At 37.5% G+C, this 24203-nt stretch overlaps 2 protein-coding genes across 2 annotated transcripts; both read right to left on the bottom strand.

The window, feature by feature from the left end:
• Positions 1-917: 917 nt before the first annotated feature.
• sox3 (SRY-box transcription factor 3) lies at positions 918-2718 on the bottom strand. The gene has a single exon (XM_056770296.1). It carries the CDS (start codon positions 2513-2515, stop codon positions 1616-1618), a length of 900 nt encoding a protein of 299 aa, XP_056626274.1. The 5' UTR covers positions 2516-2718; the 3' UTR covers positions 918-1615.
• Positions 2719-18485: 15767 nt separating this feature from the next.
• On the bottom strand, positions 18486-23673 carry p2ry4 (pyrimidinergic receptor P2Y4). Its single transcript, XM_056769481.1, has 2 exons — positions 22777-23673; positions 18486-22248 (listed from the first exon to the last, which is right to left on the bottom strand). Exon 2 carries the CDS (start codon positions 22244-22246, stop codon positions 21140-21142), a length of 1107 nt encoding a protein of 368 aa, XP_056625459.1. The 5' UTR covers positions 22247-22248; positions 22777-23673; the 3' UTR covers positions 18486-21139.
• Between the last annotated feature and the right edge of the window lie 530 nt (positions 23674-24203).

Here is a 24203-nt window from a genome sequence, read left to right as displayed (position 1 = left end):
AATAATGATCAACATATGCCTCTCTGCTTAACAAGTTAATACATTTAATTACAAGAGGCAGCCTGTAGCGGCCTTCAATATGGGTTCTTTCTCTTGGGACCAATAAAAGAATACAGTAAAACATGAATGTGCAATTACAAACAGACCAAGAGAAAATACGTTCTCATATTAAAAGTGCTTTATATAATGCAGCAAATATTTAACCTTCTTCTGACCTCATATTTGGCCACGATACGTCATGAGATGAAACAGGAATAATCCTCGTATTAAACTCTTATTAGACTATAAAGACAATGATCACAACTATTTAATCCTTTGTCTGGTTTTGAGAAATGGTGTGATTTTTTTATATTAATACCTAACCATAATTATTCAGGTAATTTTACGGAACTGCATGTACCCAGTCGAATCATCAAGTGAAAATGCAGGGGGAAATTACACACTCTGAAAAAATGTAAACATGCAAGCGAGGCATTATTTTCCTGTAATTATGTTTGTGTATTTTTCGACTTGTTTCTTTGGTGTTTTCTGGCAAAGAGGCCTAAATACATATCAAAATCTTAATACAAGATTCTGGTCATTTGTCATTTTTAGGACGTTAAAGCCAGTACAGAGGATGTATTTAATACAAGGATTTGTACTTTTTAAATAATCATCCGGCAATAGTACTAGTCTAACTCGCATACAATTTTTTTAAACAATATTTAATGTACAGATGATTTAGGCTACATATCTCTCAGCAGCAACTTTATGCGGCTCTACGTTTGCAATTTTAAATGTATTCATTTAAATTAAAATGTACAGAATTCATGTTGGCTATTTCAACTTTAAATCATTTTTCCCGATACGCATAAACGATCCGAACGCCAAACGAGTCGTTTCTGAAAATAAACCATATCTAGTCATGAAACTTTTTGTAAAACAAATTTATTCGTTAAGGAATAGGATGGTCTGAAGTAGAAACGTAAGTTTAAAATAAAACTTTCCGTCCCCCATAATGTGTTAACCTGATACTGCAATAACATCACAGAAAGATTCACAAAACAAAAGTAGAACATTTCAACAAAACGTACAATGTTTCACAAGCTTTAAAACAACTTACTATAAATAAAACAAACTTTGCGCTTGCGACCAGCACAGTCTTCCATTTGAATAAAACCTAGTTCATAAACGAAGAACAAAAAGACTACACAGATTTGGACACAGCCAACAAAACTGACATTCTAAAAATAAGTGTAAACATTTATGAGTGAACATACTCTCCCCTCCACTTTACTTTCATTTTTTGTTTTTGAAATACAGCCTCTTCACGAAGCCACGTGCCGTTTTTATAGAGACAAACTCTGACGGCAAATAAGTCAGAAGTCCATATTCTTCTACAGAAGTAGATTGCGTTACAGCTTATGATAAAAAAGCTCCTCTGCAATTCATTTCATTCAGTTGGCGCAACACTTAAAATGAAGTCCCCGATATGTCGTCATAAAATGCTTTAAAACGGACAGCTCGTTGAGATTAAAAATAGTTCTTTTTAAAAACAAAATTGAACTTCGATTCTTTTTTGCAAATCAAAATGTTCAAGTATCCGAAGTACTTCTATAGTCTTTTTTTAAGTCTTTCAAATGTGGGTTAGGGGTAGTGTTCCGTTCACGCCAGTCCCAGCGCTTTGATAGTGCGGATGAACGCTGTGTATCCGACTGTTCTGTAGGGAAGCGTGGTCGGCGCCTTCTCCTCCGGGAGGCAGGTACATGCTTATCATATCCCTCAGGTCTCCCAAACAAGCACGCTGAGAGTGAGAGGTTATGGCCGGAGGAGGAGAGCTGGGTTCCGTCTTGCACACCGAAGACATGGAGCCCAAGCCCATCGCGCTGGAGGTTTGCTGTGTGTATGCTTGTGACATGCTGTATGTAGAAGCTGCGTTCATGTAGGTCTGAGCTGAGGACATCATCGGGTACTGAAGTCCCGCCATGTCGTACCTGTGCATCTGCTGAATCTGGGGGCTGTTCATGCTGGGATGCTGAGAGTAGGCCAGCTGGTCCTGCATGAGGGAGTACGCGCTGTTTGTCCACCCGTTCATGTGCGAGTAGTCCATCCGTTGACCCACCGACACGGCGTTGTTCATAGCGTTGGCACCTGGCGCCAAGAGTCCGCCGGGCAAGGAATATTTGTCTTTCTTCAACAGGGTCTTGGTCTTCCTGCGGGGACGGTATTTGTAATCCGGGTGCTCCTTCATGTGCATGGCTCGTAACCGCTTGGCTTCGTCAATGAAGGGTCTCTTCTCGGCATCAGTCAAAAGTTTCCAGTCAGCACCGAGACGCTTGCTGATCTCAGAGTTATGCATTTTGGGATTCTCCTGTGCCATCTTCCTCCGCTGACCGCGAGACCACACCATGAAAGCATTCATGGGCCTCTTCACCCGGTCCTGGTCGTTGGCACTGCTGTTTTTGCCGCCCGCCGCCGAGCCCGTGTTGGACTGCGGAAGGGGACTTTTAATCTCGGTTTCCATCATGTTATACATTCAAGCGACTTAAAAGTGGTGACGAACACCTGAAATAAAAAAGATGAAGTGTCGAGATATTTGAAAATAAAGTAGCCAGTTGTCAGTCAAAAAGTTCAGAGAGCTTAAAGTCTGGTAAAGTGAAAATCACTCAGAGTCTTTCAAACTTCTTCACAACAGTCCCGAGTGTATTGCTCTGCTCTGCTCTGCCACGGAACTCTGCAAAATTGTGCGCTTAGCTCAGCTGTTAATAGACGCTCGGCCATGTGATTTGGATTGACAGCATAACAATGAGCTCAGCTTCGACCAATCAGAGAGCGCCTCACGCTCTACCATTCAAGAAGTGCACTGCCAGTGCGTTTCGGGATGTAGTTTAGTGGAATAAAATCACTTGCAACCACTTTGCGCTTTGACAAAAGTAATCACTTTGCAAATATTGTTTTAACACCACGATTATCTAATAGAAAATGTCACTGTTACCTGACTTTAGTGAAAGTTGTCTCTTTTGTTCCAGTGAGTTACAGGACACATTTTGAAATACAATTTGCCCTGTAAAGATGAATAAAAACGGCCCAAAGTAAACTCATAAACACAACATAAACCAAAGAGAAATAAATGCAAAATAAATTAGAAATGTAACATGTCTGCATTTATTTGTATACTACATTAAACATAAACGCCGTCTTTTCTGAATAAATATGTTCGCATATAGGAAATATAATATTTAAAAATTAAATTTTGTATTTTGTATTTTTACATAAGTAGGACATGTAAGCTGTAGACTAAACATGCTGTGGTTTGTTCAGACCAAATGCTCACTTTTATGTTTGCTTTTCTATACATCGGTCTCTCTATATTTAACACATGAAATTGTTTGAGTCGCTGATATAATACATAAAACCCTACTAAAGCATCACTGGGGAAATTAAAGCGCTGAGATTGATAAAAGTATTTCTAAAAGTGCACATTTTTAACTAAACAAATCGTATTATTTAAGATAAGCGATTTAGATAATTTGGTTTATAATGTTTGATCTGCAAAATGAAAACTCTACTTTCACTTCATACTTTCTTAACTTTCATTTATAGTACTTTGTAAGTGAATACTACAGGATTTACAGTTTATACCAACTTTATTGCAAATAATATTATGATAATGTTACAAAAGAAAATGAAAAAGTATTACAAGCTATTTTTTTGGTTTTAGAGAAGATCGTTTTATCGAGTGAAATAACCTACAACAACCCTACAATAAAAATAATAATACATCATCGCCCCCCTGTGGACCTAAATTGTATTTATCTAAAGAAAATGCTGAGAATATAATTTACACACAGCTCATCGAAAAACGCATTTTCGTGTATGTTTACTGTTTGATTTGAACAATGTTATACGTCTGGTTTGGAATATTAATTACCTAATTTTACACAAACAATTGTGGCTGGTACAAGACTTATTATTGCGTCCTTTAAAAATCACCCGAGTCGACTTAAATTATTGCAGCCTGGAGCAGATTTTCTGTCTCCTGGGGAGACCTTACACCTTCAAATGGTCATTATTAGCACATCGTCCATCGAAAACCATCATTTAACACATTCAACGCCACCGAGACTGAACGATTAACGTATTGAATATTCACGATGGGCTTTTCACCGCACACTAACGACTCGGCCATTTAGAGAAGTTTTACCATGTGTGACCGATTTGTTGAACATGTACGTCGACACGTCTCTGTTATTTGCTTTCCAAACGCATCTTAACAAGCATGGGGTGTCGATGTTACCCAGTCAGAGGTTTTACCATTGTACCGAGTAGGCCTATGGCATAAATTATTCATTATAAAAATTCATGGTTTCAAGCACAATTGGCCCTTTCGAGCTATGGTTGCAGCACACAAATTATATTCGTTTAAAACAAATTCGTAAAAATAGCATTCGCTCTTTACATGAATAGATTAGCAACATAAATTACTCATTGCGGTGATTAATAATAGACAGCATCGCCAAAAAAGACAGAAAAAATATTGCAATTCCAAATAACTCGGTGCGTCTCCTTTTCTGTCGTTTTCAAGTATTGTAGAAATATCATTAGTCACTTTACATGAATATGAATAGCAGGGCACCATCCGTTATATGACAAAAGTTCTCATTAGAGACTTATTCCACGAAACCGGTGATTTATCCGAGTGGTTTCAGGAACATATCCTCTTGTAATCTGCTTATGGAAATGTAAGAGACAGCGGGAAAAGGAAAACTCCCAGTTACCCGGAGCTCGGTAATGAGGGCTTCTGTTCTCCAAATTTCCCAATTAACGTAAGCTAAAGGCCGAGGACCACCAGGAAAGTCTGCCAGTGTTCAACATCATTGAGCCCTGAGCCCCAAGGCTTTCGAAAATCACTCACGTGTATGATGGCCGAGCAGTGAATTTTCTATTAGTAGGTAGTAGGTAATAAGCAAAGACTTTTCCGATGACCTGAATGGACTCAGACTGTCATTCTGCTGTAGATAAAACAATAAAATGGCACTGTGTGTCGTTTAAAATAATACACAATGTACAAGATTATTAGAAATTACACGATATGCGAAACACTTTTGATTGAAAAGAAAATGATGAAAAACAGTCGAATGTCTGTTAATTGTTGCTTTAGGTCGCATGTCAGACTTGGAAAATTCGAGCTTTAAGGCCGTTTAATGTAATTATCAATTTTATTTCGGATTTTTAACAAATTGTTCTTTCAAAGACCGCAATATCCAAACAAACCATCATGTGAGTTTCTATTTCGCATTCTATTAATCACGAAAAGGGCGTTTCCAGAAAATAATAATAATAATAATAATAATTTGAACATGAATAAAAATGCAGCAAAACTCTGTATAATCTAGCAAGACATTTAAGCTTTTACAATAAAATGACATTGCATGGGAAATATAAATGACTTTATATTTTATATTTAGGCATATACAAATCTTCTGATTAGATTGAATAATACATTACATTTTACAAGTTTAATTTGAGTAATTAATATCAAGATATACATAACTATAACATTTCACACGAGCTGCCTGCCTCTTTGATTAGGCTAATAACCAAAAGATCCTAAAATCATAAATTCTTATTATGATTTTTTTTAGATGAAATACATGTGCCCGAGCCATTGCCTTAAAGTGTTTAACCTCGTAAGCGTAGATATCAATAACTTTTTTGTTTCAACTCACTGGCTGCGGATAAGGGCAGAGTTAACCGACTGATTTTTCAATTGCAGGCACAATGGAGATCGTCTCATTGGGATTTGCATGATTTTTAACCTAATATGCAAATTAAGATGCAATTTTAGCACGGTCTGTTATTCCTATTGTGTTGAACTGAATGGTTGCGCACCCTCTGGTTCTGACACTGGTAAAATAATATTCACTGGTCAATTAAAGAAAAGACAAGACTGGAGTCTGACCTTCTTCTATAGCACATTATACTTAAAGCGTTAGATTCAATTCTGCCTTTTGTGATGAGAACTAAAAACTAGTCAAACAAAATCAAAACTATTTCCAAACAACATAAATTGTGTATACTATATCGGAAATAAACTTGATTATTGCGCGTGGTTTCTCCATCAATTTGAAAGTTGATGAAGTTGATATTTTAATAAATACATATTCAAATAAATATTGCATGTTAAAATGTTGACAGATTATAATCTGGATTTGTTTACTGACATATTAAGCGAAAACAAACATCGAAAGCATGCTTAGAAACGGCTGCTTTGTCATTTGAAGGACAATTACCTAGTATCAGATGAACAACAATAATAGTAGGCTACCGCAGTTAAAAGCCACTGACTCATGATGGAAAGCTTTGGGATTACAAGTGAACACTTAGGGTCTATCTGCCTAAATCATTCAAAATTGCATGTTTGTCAAAAGAAAATATCCCTGCATGACAGAACAGAGTCGTGTATATTTAACCTTAGCACACAGAGACAGATTTTGACACTTTTGCTCAAATTGAGTATTAAAATTGTATTAGAGCTGTCTATTTTATTTTAGTGTCTGTTCCATAAACATTTGATTCAGTTACCTTGAGGAAAGATGTATTCTTTTATCGAAAGTTAAAGCATTGTTATCCACAGTTTGTTGTATAATTGATTTTTCATAGTGGTCAGATAAAATGTCTTTGTTGCCTGTTAAAGAAATCATACAGCTAAATTACAATGAATGACATGTTAAACATACCATAATCTGCATAAAACACTAAAGAAATTTGTAAACACTAAAGATTTATAATAGAATATCATGATTTGAATCATATGTATTATCCAACTTTTTTCTCTTTTATTAATGTCAGTATAATCTCTGCATCCTACTTGTATCAGAAGAAAGCAAAGCCTTTTTTAAATATATTTGTATATGTTGAAAACTAGAGTGAAGAGCAGAAGAGATGTGTGTTGCAGTGGAAGAATAAACGAATGTTTTAGGAGCCCTTTAGCCCAGTCTGTGATGAATAGGACTTCTGATCTAATGCAGCATTAGGCTAATGTGCACACATCATTTGCAGGGACATTAAGACATGCAGCACATGGTTTGAATACACAACCCCTATTTGCTCCTCAATGACAGCATTTTTCTACAATATCTTTAACTTTCAGGAGGAAATTTTTAGAGAAGCATTAATAAAACCACATTTGGTACATGATCCGTTAAATGAAAACCGTTTTAACTACATTTATTCTTACCCAATGAAAGCTAATTTTAATTGAACTGCTAATTTAATTTAGCAGAAAATTATTAAATATAGTTTTGATTAAATCCATGAGCAAATTCTAACAGCACAAGCAATTGTCTTTGAATTTAAGGGTTTATTAGCTCAAGCTAAATGTCTCTGTTAAGGAATATGATTATGGTTTATCTTTATGGTAAAAGTCCTTTTTACTAGGGGATTATGGGATTTATGCTTATAGAATTATTTAAATATATTTATATTATGGATTGTAATTAGAATTATTTCTGCACATTTGTTAATCTCCTGCTATATTACATTATTTAAGAACACTTTAAATTCTATCTAAAACAAAAAAAAAAATTAATGCTATCTTATAAACTTGCCGAAACAGATCAAAATTGCCATGACTAAAATGGCTGAAAGGCTAATTACAGCACCCATTATTCCCCATGTATCTTCAGAATCATTTCCATGTACTACAGTTTCCCCAAAACAATAGAAACTTTCTCTTTTTTGTTTAGCACAGAATGCTGAGTTGTCTGATTTTGCTTTTCACCAAATGTGGCAAGCAGATGGCTTTTGTTTTAAAGATAATTAAGATCCCACTAATCTGGTGCCTTTTAAAATAAAACAGTCGCTTCGTCAGTCCTTCATTAGTTAAGATAATATTGTGGAAATGCTCAATTAATTTGCATGGTATATCTTTAATTCATTAAATACCCCCAATTTTGTAATATGATTAATGCCGTGAAGTTGTTATCTATAAATTATTCTTAAATTAATACGTCATGATAAAACTTTACGCATTAGCAAGAGCTGAGGTTTTGGCTATGCCAAAAGCCCGGAGAACTAATTACTGAGGATAATTTATTAAATCTTGAGGAAAGAAACAAACAAGTATAAATTGATATATTAATCATGTGCTTCATTACGTTAATCTGGGAGTGATTTGGGCTGAAAATGACAAATCTCTGTTGAGCGGCAGGAACTTGATAATGGAGATACTGCACATAAATTTAGTCCGAATAAAGGTCTCATTAAAAGAAGCATAATTTAATTAAGAGTTAGCCATCGCCCTCTAAATGCATTAATTACCTTGGGTACGATGAGATGAGTTTTGGGACTACTGATGATTTCATTATGGCCAGTGTTGCTGCTAACTGTGGCAGAGACCTGCTGTTGTTGACAGGATAATGGATTGGGTGTCTGGGGATGAAGCTGTTCACCTTGCCAGAGAGAACAGAGAGGAGACACAGAGGACTATACTGGACCACAAGAGCTGGACATCCCCACGACAAAACGTCTTTGTTCAAGATTCAATTTATTCTTCTACACGATCAATGTTCAAATTTGTTCCGTGAAAAATTATAAGGAGAGAATGTTTTGTTTCAAAACTCTCAAATTTGTTTACTTGGAAAAAAAAGTTATGCCCTCACACCATGATTTAAAACATTATTTCAAAATAGTAACATTAAACCTACAACTCTTTAAGGCCCGGTTTCACACACAAGTCTTAAAGCTAATCCCAGACTATAATGAATGTGTGACCTGTCTTAACTGAATATAATTTGAACAGTAATATCTTAAAATATATCAGTTCTATTGTTTTGTCTCAAGATGCACAACAGTATTCTTCTAAGGCATTTCAAGAAAAGTGACATAAATAAATTTATTCGAATAAAAAAAGTCCTTAAACCGTGTCAGTGAAACTGGCCTAGAAGTAGACAATATGCAAATGATGGCCTATAAACTCTATTTAGCTTTTTATCCCATTTCAGTCCAGTAATGTAGAAAGTAGCATTTACAACCCTCCCTAAATGATGATTTTTTTGCCTTACGTGCAGCAAGCTTTTGTGATAAAATAAACCAAAAAAACATATCAAATTTTACCCGTGGACTATTTTTGTACCCTAAAGACTTCATATTTTTACACTTAAAATACTCACCCTATAATATGTTTACACCCCAAACGAATCTTATCGATCTGACTGATTACTCCAATCGTTCTATGGGTTAGACTGATCTTATTTTTGTCAAGTACATCTGAAGTACATGCAATGTCTAAGATAACATTCATGCCAAATGACCCATTTAAAAGTGCTCCGAAAGCAGTGTGCATCACTGTCATTTCCATCCGTCTTTATCATGTATGCTCATTTACAACTCATATGGCACTTTGCCATACAGCACACAAACATTCCCTTCTCACACTTTCTCTTTTTCCGCTGGGGTGAGAAGGGCGCAGTAGGGTTGACAGCTCATAGCCGTGGAAACTGACATGTCAATGGCACATACAAGCTGTTGCGAGCTGCACTGGAGGGGATGCGCTGCATACACTATAACTGCTTCCTCTCTGTGACAGCCTGACAAAGACATTCGACTACCTTTCACTGCTACACACATCACGTAAGGACCACATGTGGCAAAGAGAGACAACTGCTCTGCATCTTCAACAGCTCATGGCATCATTTATTCAATACAAAAAAAAGCTTTGGCAATGACTTTGTAGTTTGGTTAAAAATATATATTTTCTAGAGTATAACATAAATCATTCCTTTGTTAGTTATAATCGGATTCTGTAGTTGTTTTATACCAACACTCAGTTATTAATTCATGAGAACCGGAATGCCACAAAGATTCAACAATGACACAACATTAAGAAAGCACAAAATCTCCAACCTTTCTACATTTGTTTCTTCTTAAATACAGAAACATCTGTGTTCAAAATTTAAATCCTCTAAACAATCTGTGCAGCCTCTAGACCAAAGTGCAAAGCTAACACAGCCCCCTCCACCTCCCACCTCCCTTCAGCCCCCCCTCACAAATGATACTCCAGCCCACAGCTGCAGTTTTCCAGAAATACACTCACCATCGCACAGTCGCTCTTCTAGAACCTTCCCTGTATGTTTAAAGGGGGACGTGCAGATGATGTCGTAGGAAAAGCCGTGTAAAACTCTCCAGCCGTGTCACTCTGAGCCCGGAGACAAGGGCAGACGAGCGGTTGTCTTCCATTCCGCAGCTGCACCGAGCCGAGCCCTCCCTGCACTGGGAGCCATCGCATTCAGCCAAGATTGCTTCATACAAAAGTTGACAATGCCCCAGTGAAAGCCATTGTTGATATTCAACATTTTTTAAATAGCTGAGCGGAATGGACAACATGGCAGACTACAAAACTTGGTAGGGAAAACTGACCTGGATCTGCCGAAAAGCTTCATATAAATAAGAAAAGGCTGAGACAAAAAAACAAAATGATTTTCCTTTTGTTAGGAATATGTTATTGAGGATACAGTAGGTATAAGGATCATCTCACAACTCAAAACAGAACTGGAGAGAAACGTAAATTAACTGAAGCTTTTGACATCCATCGAGTCTTGTTGGCAGAGTCATTTTAATTATATAAAAAGTGCAAAAGCACATAATATTTTGCAAAGGTCTAGAACGTGATGGCATACAGCCAAGTCACAGCAGTGAAAACATGCTTTCTAAATGGCCATATAAATGATGACCTTTCCTACTCATCCATTTCAGACCTTAATTGTTGTTCTGATTGCCTTGATGGCTCCTGACAGTAAGTGGTGTTTTATTTCCATCTTTGTCAAAGTGACAGCCACAGATTAATAAAGACATTTAACTCCGCTCTCACCGCCCATCTGTCAGTACGCAACCTGGGGCAAATGAAAGGGGATTCAATAAACATGGGGGGATTTTATGAATTTGATTATGTAATTTAATTTGTATGAATTGAATAAACAGGTAGTTGAAATGCCACAAAAGTGGTCCTGCATACCCGTGGTCTAACCCCAGTGGCAGAGGCAGGGATTTTTTATGGACAGGTGGCCTGGCCAGGCACCAAAAATTCAATAAACAAACACTTCAATAAATGCCAGTACAAATGTGAAAATTAATGCATATTTTCTAATGCATATAACCTCAAAACAAGTATCCGACCCATTAATTTTACTGTACAAATCCAAACCGTGCAAATTTATCTGGGCAGGGCAGGAACACAGTTGAAAAATGTTTTTGTGAATTATATCATAAACTCACGAAATAAACATTTAAATGCGTAAGGAATATTCATATATGGGTCTTGTGTGCCCATAAGTAAACTATGTGAATGTGTGCGAGCATTTACATACTAATTCAAAAATAGTTTAGTCGTGACCTGTACATCACCTGTACATCTGTCTTTCCACACGAATAATCCGAAGGTACTCACATCTCCGGAAGAACCATAACCACATTTCCACTGTGAATATTTGTGTTTTTGGCTCGTGCAAGGTTTCGGGCGTGCGCACATGAAAAGGGTCCCGTGTGGTGCAGATGCAACTGTGAAAGTCAGTTCTGCCTCAGAAAAATATATTTAATTAACTAAAGTGAATAGGGTAAAACCCCATCGAAACAGGCGTTGTGTATTTTCCATTGTTTCGTCTACACACAAACCCCACTTTTTAAAGGAAATTCACAATTGTGAGGTGTGCTTTACATCTGGTCTCCGTGACATCCAAAGGGCTTTTAGGGTTAATGTCAGTATGGGATTACTCACCCAGAAAACGGGCACCCGGCTGGCCATCTGAGCGGGAGGAGGCAACTCGAATTGTATAATTATATTGATCAGGGACAAATTACAGCCTTGACAGCAGAGGCCGGCCCAGTCTGATCTTACAGGTGTGTTGGGGAAAGGAGCAAAGCTACGGAGAGAGTGCAAAAGAGAGATCTTCTTGGAAAGCTACGTCTTTGGCACTCATCTCAAACCATTACCTGCCATCAAAGTGCTAATTTTACTGTGCACATTACGCCCAATCCTACTCGTCCAACCCCCTCCATGCTGGGCTGGATGGAGAAGCCTGGTGGGAAAACGACATTCAATCTGCCGGCCGACCCATTCAGGCCAAATTGTCAAATGATGGCTTTCTACCTCTAAAGTTTCAGGAAGTAAAGGAGGCACCCAGCCGGCTCTCACTAAATCCTTGGGGTTTCGAGTCAGATCCGTGGGCGTGGCTCGTTGGTTTTGACTAAATCCTTGGTCTTGCGAAACCTTCACCCTAACCCACACCCTAACCTTCCTCTAACCATCTAAACTACCAATGATTGTTCAAATTGCCCAAAAACATGGTTGTGTGATGACGTCAGACTCGAAACACCAAGGATTTAGTGAGAGCCGGCACCAGCCCTTGGCCGCAGTTGAAAGAGGAATATGGAAAAAGGATAAATTCCCAGAACTCATCCTGATTTTCTCTTCTTCTTAAAACATTAAAAAGCTTGTTGTCATTATTAATGGTAGAAAATGCTAGAATACACTACGTGTTTATAGCCTATGTATATTTTCTTTACAGACACAGACAGCATTTTTAATAGACAATAAGACAAAAAATAATCATCATTACTCATGCACCAGTATCCAACAACTTGAACACAGCATTAAAAATCTGCCTCAGTACAGGTGAACATACAGCCAAACACGTGAGCACCCGTGCACGAAGCTAAGACAAAAGCTAAGTCAAAACAAAAGCTTAACGCTCAGGGCCAAGTGGGGGTTATTGTACGTAATATTGTACGCAATACCCCCCAATCCCCACCCCACACCCGGAAGGAGGGCTGCTTTCTGTGCTAATTAAGTGCTAATGGTTGTAGCCCTGCAGAGAATACTAATTAGGATTTCTATTCTCCTTTCAAGCGAGCATGTACTTCAACACGGCCTAATGAGGGGAGGCAGGTATGTGTGTGCTCTGTGCCGGGTTAATGGGGGGTCCACTCTCAGGTCTCAGGGCTCGGGGTTGAAGTGGGGGGCGTTTCCTGTGTCTTGGCTTCTCTTAAGGCTCTCACATACAGTAGAACCACACACACACAATGAGAACTTAAATCTCTTGAAAGCGAAAACTCAAGCAGATTCCTAATGTATGTTCACTATAAACTATCCCAAAACTCTCTTTGACACAAACATATTGTTTCCTCTTTCCATTTACCTTGCCACTAATACACTGTCTTAAAGATCCAATGTGTTATTGTTCGGGAGGATCTTTTGACAAAAATGGTATTGACAAACATATTATGTAAGTCTTGAAGCATTTTGTTTTCATTTTATTATGCATGGAATTCGCCATGTTGTTTCTACAGTAGCCCTGAACGGACATGATTCATCTTAGTCCTGTGTCATCCACTGTAGCGCTTCAAAAGAGAGAGGTGGAGTTAGTCGTTGGTTATAGTTCGCAACCTCATCACTAGATGTCAGTAAATGTATTACACTGGACCATTAAAGTGATAAAGATCAGAACACAAATTACAATATTTTGAAGAATTTTGATTACTCAACAACGGCGGAATCTAGACACAAAACCAATGCAAGTGAGTGTGTTCCACTGTTGTTAAGTTACCAACATTCAACAAAATATCTTCTTTTGTATTCTACAGAAGAAAGTAAGTCATACAGGTTTGAATTGACAAGATGACAGAATTAAAATTGTTGGCCCTTTAAAGCCTGTTATAGTTCATTAAAGTTTACCTGAATATTCAATATTGAATCATTCAATGAAGTTGCCAGGTACAACAGTAAACAAAGTATTGCCATATTTTGCACCGACCTGTAAGAACGGTGATGTTATGCGTTCAGTCCATTAAATTGCACAACTGACCAGGCTTGTTTGTCATTTATTTCATAATCTTAATATTTCTTTACACTGTCTGCTTGTAGGCAATTCAAGAACAACTTAACTTAGTTGCACTGAGAATAAATAAAACAAGTTCTCAGAGAGCAGTCACTTCAAAACTGCTTGCCACTGGGAAAACCATTCCAGTCAGCCAAAACTTCCTGTCGCTCTTTTGGGCCAATGACTAGATAAAAAATAAATATACACACATTGTGCCAAGCGGAGAGACAGCGGAGAATCTGATTGCAGTGTAATGTAAGTGGGAATGCGAGAGGAGGAAGTGCATGTGCGTAAACACGTAGTTTGGGGGTGGTATTGGAATTACCTGCGAGAGATAATGGCAATGCATTAGATTAACTCTCCTTCCTTAAATGCGACACATTTAAGTAATCTTGTCCCCCAAAAACATGTCAATGGCTGAAAGGCTGCCTCAGCGCTATCAGGACCCTCTGGTCCCCCACACTGATGCAGCTGGCAAAACGCTACCGTCGACTGTCAAAACGCACAGAGAGATCTAGTTATAATATAATTGAATTTTCATATCAGAGGAGACCAGAGTTCTAGCAGACAATAGGAGTGCTGAGTCCTCTCTGATATTGGCACAGACCCTTTGCCACGCGCATGAAATCAGTATGTTAATGTTCCCGGGTTTCCTTTTTTTAAGGGCACTTGTGCCTTCGCAATGTAATACCGATGTGGTTTCAAAAAATTGCAACTATTGATAAGTAGGCAGCTAGAAACACGTAGACCACCCCCTCCCGTTGCCTTTCCAGTCCGACCTAACAAGCTACCAGACGCTCCTGCACCCCCATCCCACAGCCCTTTATTAAAATTGTAATTTATTTTTCTAAATCAGAATGACAGCTTGCTTTCTTTTCTCTGCAGCAGGCACTGAATCAAGCCGCTTTAATTACTTTCGTAACTTCGCTGACCCTGGGACTGCGCCTTGTGACGAGAAAATGGGCCGCCGACAAAGCTCTCCGACTGCCATGGCCGCCTCCGTTGATTTAAAATGCAGGAATTTATCAAGCGCCGGTTTCTATATGATTTTGTTAACGTTTCACCTCTTTTCCAGGTTTTGATTTGACCCTCTCAGACCTCGCTAGACCACCTCCGCTCACAGCAAACACTCGGTAAATACAGAAGTTCAAGTGGGAAACACACTTGTATGTAGTTGTGCATGTGTGTCAAGAAAGTGACAGTTTTGACACACTCCTCTGCCTGGGCTGCTTTGCAAATATCAGCAGGAGTTAACAATGCACTTGATATCTCAGCAGCTTGTGACATACAGGGGTCAGGGTCAACCTGCAGAAGAAAAGACTTGCTAAACACATTAATACACAATCGACGTGAGAAACACCACGGGTTACATTAAACTCTGAAGGTTTATTCGTAAATATATATATATATATATATATATATATATATATTTATATCTCTCTGAATTATGCGATGTGTTAAGGTTATAGGCCACATGCTCAAAGCCGAAGGTTTCTCCTTTCTTAAGTCAAACGCCCAAAGCCCCGTATCTGCTCTACCAAAACCAACATTTGACCCTCCTGAGCTGTTTGTCTTAAGGTTTTAATATGCTGTAATCCATGCTATCATCCTCACCTTCTGACTGGCTTCTCTCTGTTCCACCCTGCCCGCTGAGTAAAACACCAGGCTAACCCGGCGGGCACGGCCGTGGGCTGACGGTCTGATAATTGAATGAGTGATTATCCGTCTCATTATTAGACAATGATACAGAGTGCACGGCCATATATCTGGAATATTAATGAGAAGCTGCTGGGGGCTTGATAAGAAGGAATAGTGTGGCTGTTATAATAGGTTTTAAAACAATTTGCCCAGGTTGGGGTGGCCCTCTCGACTTGGATTGGGTTAATTCTGAGCAACCTTTACACATAGCTTGCAGCTTAATGTGTGATCAGCAGCCGCGTATACGACCCGAGTCTCAACCCAGCTCTGAGGACTGCCGGCAGCAACTGGAGCTAATAGAGCAATGACTTTTGGGCATATACAAACTAGGCAAATAACCAAATCAATGAACTATTCACCATTATTATTATTGTGCACTTTTTGCAAAATAGCGTGGGCAGTATTCGTAGATGTTGCAAGTTGGTGTAAAGTCTAGTCATGTTAGTATTTTAACCTCCCCAAAAACGGTTTTAAACCTGTTAGTATCTTTTTCCGAATTGTGTCAACATTAAATATCACTTCACATTTCCAAACATAATTTTTTACATTATTTGTAATAATCCAATGAGATTTTTGTATGCACAAGGAGTGTGACAAGCCGGTGCTCCGTATGGAAAAAAGGTCTCACCACCATCCTCGAGTTTATAATTACATGAAGAGAAAAAACTGAGACAGACTAAATCCAGAAGAACTTTGGAACTTTCCAAAACGCTTGAAGAAACCGTACCTGCAAAGATAGCCTACCTGACAAATAATTGTACGAAAGCAGTTTTTAACTCAAAGTGAGGTCTCACCAAATATTGATCTTATTTAGATAATATAAGTCAATTGATAAATAAAATGTTTTTTAAACATGACTTTTTTAAAGCCACTCTTTACAGAATTCTTACACGAGTGCCTGAAACTTTTCACAGTACCATGCAGGTGTCTTCAAGCATCTTGGACACATTGCCACAGTCCTTTAGTTTTTTTTGATATTTAGTTTGTCTCAGTTTTTCCACTTTCTTTATGTATTAAAAGTCTTACTGGATTAATACAAACAGGCCCGGTTTCATGCTTTTACGGCTAGTCCCAGACTAAAATGAATGTTTGAGCTGTCTTGAACTAAAAATTAATTTCCCTGACAAACCTTAATATACTGTGTGTCAGTAACATTGTTTTGTCTCAAGATGAACGTGTAATGTATTCTTCATAGGCAGTTTTACAAAAGCGACTTAAATATCTTAATTCATCTAGGGCATAGTCCTAATTTAAAATAAGCCTTGGCTGTGAAACCAAGCCATAATGCTAAAAGAAGTGTAAACTGGTATTTTCATACACAATAGTGAAAGAAAAAAACTCTCTTAAAACCATTTTACTGGGGTGAAAATACAACATCCCTAAGACTTTTGCACAGTACTGTTTTTGTTTCTCATGTATTTAGATTTTTCTATTTTATTTATTGGGCTGTATAATACACAGTACACAGTGGATTATGCAAAAATGTATTCTTGCTGCTATGTGGAATATGCTTGTTGTGTGTTATTTTGTATTTTGTGTTGGTGTTTTGCTTAAGTGTGTGTTTTACCACAGGAGTTGCACTTTAAATTTTGTTGCACACAGTGCAAGGACAATAAATGCATTAATCCATTCATAATGCCATCAGCTTAACTCATGTATCAGCATTAATATCTGGGTTTTGAAATCTACAATATTTTTTAAAGGCATAAAAATAGAAAAAACCTTAAATCACACATTATAGTTGTTTAGCTTCTGGTTTTAGCCTTTTCTCATATTTTAAAGCTAGTTATTTTCTCATTCACCTTGTTTCTGAAATGCAAATGTTGTCATCTACTTTATAATTGGAATGAAAAGTTTCCTGTTTAATGTTTTATTTGGTTAAATTTGGAACAGAGGGGTGGAAGCCTTCTTGAATTGCTGGATCAAAATCAACCACATATTACATTGAAAAGAAATATTTCTCTTTTTAGTATGCAATAATTGTGCTTAGGCTGGTGAAGTACCTTATTATAGGTTTGTCAAGGAGAGCAAACCCTGTTCCCATGGCGACTATGAAAGCCATTTGCCTCCTTTTCAGTTGGGTAATGAACTTCTTTCCTCTTTATGTCACTCTTCCTCTCCACTTTCAGCATCTCAGAATTCTATGTCCTTGAAATCTTTAGTTTATTCTCGAATGTGACAAACAACAAAGCAGGAAACCCTGAAGTAAAGTCATCACCCATCAGGCCGAACGCTTTGATAATAAAAAAGTAAAGCTATGTAAGTAGAAACAGAACATCTGTATGACTGGAAATGAGGGCCGTAGCCCTTCACCTACACTTTTGAATGCGTGACTCAAGGTTTAGTGCTTACACGAACACAAAATATTTCTGTCATTTATGTTTAAATGATTGTGACCTGAAAAAAACGTTGTTTTTACTGTCGAAAGACTTTAAATGTTTAAAAGATGGCAATGAACTAGCAAGGGTTCACCATGAACTGCAGGCTTGAAGGTTTGACCTGCATGTACCAGTGAATGCAAAAACAATAAAACATGAAAAATGAAAACATATATAGACCTTATATATAGACATATATTATTGGGAAGTTGAAAGTTGCTTTCAACTATTTAAACAACGTATATCGGACCCCGAAATAGTTTTTACACAGTGTCACAGTTAGTTTTTAATAATTGTCTGTGTGTGTGCGTGTGTGTATTACAATATTATTACAATATGTACATTTTTTGTAAATAACTTATTATGCTTAAAATATGATATAATAAGTATAATAAAAGACTCGCCTAGGAAACAATTTGTCCAACAATTTACACCCTATGTCAACAACAAAAGGACTAAGAAGAATCACAAATCATTATCTCATCTCAAAACATAAAGTGTATTACACAGATATTTAAGAAAATCATTAAAAAAACTACGGTCTCAAACATGTGCCTTTGTTATCAGATAAAAAAATATTCTAAGGTTATGTTGCCTCTCAGGGAGTCACTTTTTTCTTTACAGCTGGATTTTGTTTTGTATGAGTATTGTATCACAGTGCTCACAGCATTAATTTTATCAGGAGCCCCCAGCCCGTGTCCTTGGGCCCAGTGGCTCTCTCCACAAGGATGAGTGGATACAAGACAAGTACAGATAGAGAAACAGGGGAAATAGGAAGGGAAAGGCATCTGGAAGAAGGATTAGAAAGAGCGGACAAAAATAAATATTACCTTTAACATTACCAATTAAATTTGTATAACCATATAATATTTCAAACATATAAAGAACAGAAAAAAGTAGGAATACCATGCAGGTACATTGTTAAAATTAGCTTCAAGTATCTAATAATAACTTACAAAAACGTTAGATTCTATATTATAAGACATACATGAAAGCTTTGGTCATATTGACAGTTTTTTTATGTTTAATACTGTAATACTTTACTTATCTGTTTTATTCTGTGAGGTTGCTTTGACCCAATCTGCAGTGTATATAGACAGCTTTATCATATGCAGTGCATATTGCACACGCTTGCCCCGAAGTTCACTACCGGTCTGTGTTTAGTTTCAATAAAATCGTTGAGTGTGTATTTAATTAAAATTAAATTAAATTACTTTAGCCTAAATCAAATTATTTTATACTAAGTAAATTTTAAATCTACTGGAAGTTAAGTCAAGGCCACATGACATTTGTTTACCCTAAATATAGATGACTTGACTAGTATGTGCATATTTAATGTATTTAAATCCATACATTAAATATGATTTTAATGAAAGATGGAAAAATGCTAATCTTTCATAAACTTTCCACCCCATCCATGATTTTCCACAATTCATGATCTCAACAACTCATCTATTCTTCTATTTCACAAAAACAGCCAACAGGTATATTTATTGGGCGAAATAAATTGAGATGAGTAAGCTCTCAATATTAAAAAATGAAAACAGCACTGAGGACATCTACTGACCAAAATGATGAGCTTTTCCCCTGAGAGACCCTGTGTTCTCAAACACACAAAGAAAGATGATTTTTTCTTGCACAACCACCCAATACACTTTATAGTCCCGGTAAAAAATACTCATAAAAGTAGGTGGGGACATCAAGGATAAATACAGAAAGTACACAAGAATACATACATGCATAATGTAAATGAGGAGCTGCAATTTTTGCTTTATAGTGCAAGAGAAATACAGAAGTTATTAACAGAAATAAGAAGTCTTAAAAAGTAATTATGTCACATTTTGTTTGTATCAGATAGAGGTGCTTCAAAAGGTTCTTCACAGCGATGCCATAGAAGAACCATATTTGTTTCCCCAAAGAACCATCAACTCAAAGGTTCTCATAAGCACCAGTTCTTTCTTACATTTAAAAATCTAAAGACCTTTTGTGAAACAGAAAGGTTATTTGGATGTTAAGGGGATGACACTTTACAATAAGTGGCTATTTGTTAACAATTAGTTAATGCAACAATGAACAATACTTCTACAGCATTTATTTATATTAATTCATGATAATTTCAGCATTTACTAATACATTATTAAAATCAAACGTTGTCACTGGTAGTTAATGCACCATGTACTAATCGTTATTAGCTAATGTTCGCTAAAGCATTTACTAATGTTAACTAATAGCACCTTATTGTAACGTGTTACCGTTAAGGGTTCTTTATGAAACCAATCCGTCAATTGAGCTTCTTCTACTATGGCATTATGAAGGGCACTGATATCTATGGACTGTATGTGTAGCGATATAAAAACTGTATTACATGACAATCCCATCTTGCAAAAATCATCTCAATTTAATAAAGAGAAACTACATCAAAAAGAAAATAAGTACACTCAAAATCGATCCCACAGATGTTCCATCAAGAAAATCTCTCCCCGCTATATTTCAAAAGGATCTGATTTCCTTTTTCTTCATTCAGCTCCACCGTCATGCAGTGGCTGAAAGATATGTAAAGCCGCACAGCTGTAGCTACAGCTCCTCCACCAAATGAAAAAACAGCCATACAATAAGAGTGGCCAGGAGGGGATATCTGCAGAACAGACTGCGGTTGTGTTTGTTGACTTTCCAGCCTCTCCCACAACCTTCCCGCTTTTCCTGATTCCAGCTGTTAAGTTTAACTCAAATAGGCACTTTATCTCTCATTTTTTAAAGATTTTGTGTTCTTATTAACAGTGCAGATAATAACAAATAACATAACAAAACAGGTTGGCATTTTTGTCTTAACAGTTATAGACCAAAGTCCATCTCTGGCATTAACAGTAGGTCTTGTTTTCAGTGTTGGCAGTATCTATTTCCTGTCATGTCCGTTCTTGACCAACATTAAACATTTCTTCAAAACAGTAACTAGGGGTGATTGGCCATCAGTGCTTTAATAATAGAGCTGCACTACCTTAACAGTAATACTGGATAAAAACAGCTTTAGGAGTGCAAAGGAAGCAAACCACATCCATTCTCCAAAGAGATTCCTCAAACTTCATTGTAGTGTTTACAATCTAATGGTCCTGGCTTATTTCAAATGTTTGTCTCCGTGGCTTGAGAAGATATGGCTGTGGACTGAAAACCCATTAGGAGTCTATTTTATGTTTCCAAAATCCACGTCTGGCGCTACAGTTTAGATTCTTTGTTGACTTGAGCATCTGGATTTTTAATAGCAGATCCAAGGTTTTTTTCAGGGGGCGAGTGCACGTACGGATCGGAGCTGCTCTTAGGTGTCTTTCTTGTGAACACTCTTAGGAGTTTAGATCGATAGCGATCGCCTGCCAGGAAGTAAAGTACGGGGTCCAAACAGCTGTTCATGCTGGCGAGGGGACGAGTGATTTTATAAGCAAAGTTGACAATATTAAGAGACTTGCAGTCAGCGTCTAAAACACGATATGCATAGTACAGCGAGCGTGTGATGTGGAAGGGCACAAAACAGATTGCAAACACGACCAGCACCACTATTATAAGTTTAATAGACTTCGTTCGGCTGGAGGCACTCTGTTTACTTTGGGAAAGGCCTGTTCTGGGTTGGCAGAGGGTCCGTGCCATCAGACAATAGCAAACCACGATGACCAGAAAAGGTAGAATAAACAGTAGCACCATTACCACTGAGTTGTAAGTAACATAGTTATCGAACTGTTCCGGGCTGCTGGTATCATGACACAATGTGTCATTATCTCTTTGAGAAGTGGTGACGAAAATAAGCTTAGGCACCAGACAGACAATCACCGCTATCCAAACCACGGCACACACCAGGTGGGCATGACGCGGCTTCACCAGCGAGAGAGTACGAATGGGGTGGCAGATGCCGAGGTAACGGTGAACACTGATGCAAGTGAGGAAAAGGATGCTGCAGTACAAGTTTGCATAGAAAAGAAAGCGCACAACCTTACAGAGGAAAACGCCGAATGGCCAGTGACTGCGGTTTGCGTAGTAATATATGAGCATGGGCAAGGAGAGCACGTACAGTGTGTCTGACAGGGCCAAGTGGAACATATACACAGTACTGGTGTTCCATGGTCGCATTTTAGTAATAAACATCCACAAGGCCACAGAGTTCAGTACCAGTCCCAGGAAACACACAAGTGAGTATGATACAGGTAGCAGGATGTACTTGAACTCCTCATTGAAGCGGCAGCTCTTGTTGGTTTCTCCAGAAACCACTGGAATGGGTGTGGTGGCAGAAAAGGAGAAATTCCCTGAGACACCATCCTTTGAAAATGAGTTCATTTCTGTTAAAGAAAAAAGATAAGAATACGCTGTTTCACCAATTTTAGACATATTACACCCCTTAAGAAAATGAACCATGGTTTTATTATACTAAAAGTGTTTGGCAGAATGATTGTCATTTTCACCAGTTTTAATTGAAACATCATGTTTACTTGTGGTTTTACTATACAAATAAAACAAAACAATGCTTCTAGGGTTCATATAGACACAGCATATTTAAGAGGTATTGTAAAACATTATGCCTTAATCCATTAAACTGAACTAGCCTACGAAAGTATAAAAAACAAATTTATTTTCATATCCAATACAAACAGTTTCATTTTACTCATCTGAGAAAATTGAAGAAGTGCTAAGCCAACCTATACTTCCCCTTTGCTCTCATTTAACATAAAAAATAGTTTTTATTGATAAATCACAAATAAACAAACTACACACTTTCGCTTGTCATATTCAGAGCATGAAAAGAGAATGCGTTAATGATAGACAAAGAAGCGCACGCACGCGGAGATGCGCGTGTTCGAGTAACTTACCGATCAGCTGAATGAGTCAACACGTCTTTCACACATCAGAGGATGAACGCAGATGACTGATGTTGAATGATGTCTTTCAAACGCGTTTAAGAAGGCAGATTTCCCCGACTGAAAATTTAAGCTGGTGCCGCTAGATCTGTCGGACTGAAAAACATGAGGTGGGCGGAGATAGAGATCATCATCACGACAACAGATGAGTGATATTGCTTCCTCAAATATTTATTAAAACAAAGAAGACTTTTGATGCAAAAGCCTCTAAGTGATGTTTGAAACTTTCTTTTGAAATTTGCGTTTCTATCAGGCTCTATTTGAGTTCAGTGATTTCCCTTATAATGGCAATATACGTCCTCTTTTACCATTTAAGTTTAAACATTTTAAATAGCCTATAAACAACAGAGCCTTATAAAAGTAGTCTAATCATTTTATAAGAAAATGTCAGACTGCACTTTTTGCATCTGGACTCCTCATATGCCCATAAAATGGAGAATTGAGCTTTTACTCATTATATCTCCAGTTCTGAGACGTTTCATATCACTCAGATCACCTCAGTGTCATCCTTAGGTTTATCACTTCATGTTATCTCAGCCTATCAAACAGAAACTCCGCCGAAACATGTCCTCTAAACATTATCTTATAGCTCACTCTGAATGATACAGCCCAGTATTAAGATAATAATCCTTAAAGCACAATTACAGGTCCCCTCCAACAGATTTCTCTCTCAGTTTACACTTTGACCGCAATACAAAACACTCTCTTCACTTTACGATTAAAAGATGTTGTGTTTGATACAAGCTGTCAAAACAAGCACTTAAAAACTTCCATAATTTGATTTCAGTTTTTGTAATTTCACTTCCTGCATAAACTGTGTGCAAAAGCGGGTGGGAGGCATACAGGATGGTAAGCTACTTTTTAGCACTTGTGTGCATTTTCAATATCCTTAAAATCTTAAACAGGGAACAACTCCGGTGTTTCCCAAGAGCTATCAGGGAGCATATTTGCTTAAAGTTAATATTTAGTAAAAGGTAAAAACACCATGTAACCGACGTGATGAGACTTTGTCACACAGCAGTAAGCACTCATAAACTATTTATTTAACACCATATAGTCTACATTTGCCCTTGTAAATAAATAAGGTCTGCGTATGAGGCACATTTATATTAGACACTTAGATAGCAAACGGTGTGCTGTATGTAAATAATGCAAGCTCAATATTTGCTCAGGTAAGATGATTGTGAACATGGAGGGAAAATCTGTGTGTAGTTGTGTCTACATCAGCAGGGCAAAAGGCTATTGAAAGAAACATTACATGCTTACAATTTGCAGACATTTGTACCCAAAGGCCAAACATGTTATCAGCATGTGCATTCAATGGGAATCGAACCATTAACCTTGGTTTCTTTAGTACCATGCTCTCTCATCTGACCTAT

The sequence above is a fragment of the Triplophysa dalaica genome, chromosome 16 (genome assembly GCF_015846415.1).
Source record: "Triplophysa dalaica isolate WHDGS20190420 chromosome 16, ASM1584641v1, whole genome shotgun sequence".
In the NCBI taxonomy this organism is placed as follows: domain Eukaryota; kingdom Metazoa; phylum Chordata; class Actinopteri; order Cypriniformes; family Nemacheilidae; genus Triplophysa; species Triplophysa dalaica.
This window is presented reverse-complemented; position numbering and strand designations above follow the sequence as displayed.

What these genes read in the sequence shown, in the direction of transcription:
- p2ry4 (XM_056769481.1), bottom strand. Translation starts at nt 22,246, where the DNA reads ATGAACTCATTTTCAAAGGATGGTGTCTCAGGGAATTTCTCCTTTTCT.
- sox3 (XM_056770296.1), bottom strand. Translation starts at nt 2,515, where the DNA reads ATGTATAACATGATGGAAACCGAGATTAAAAGTCCCCTTCCGCAGTCC.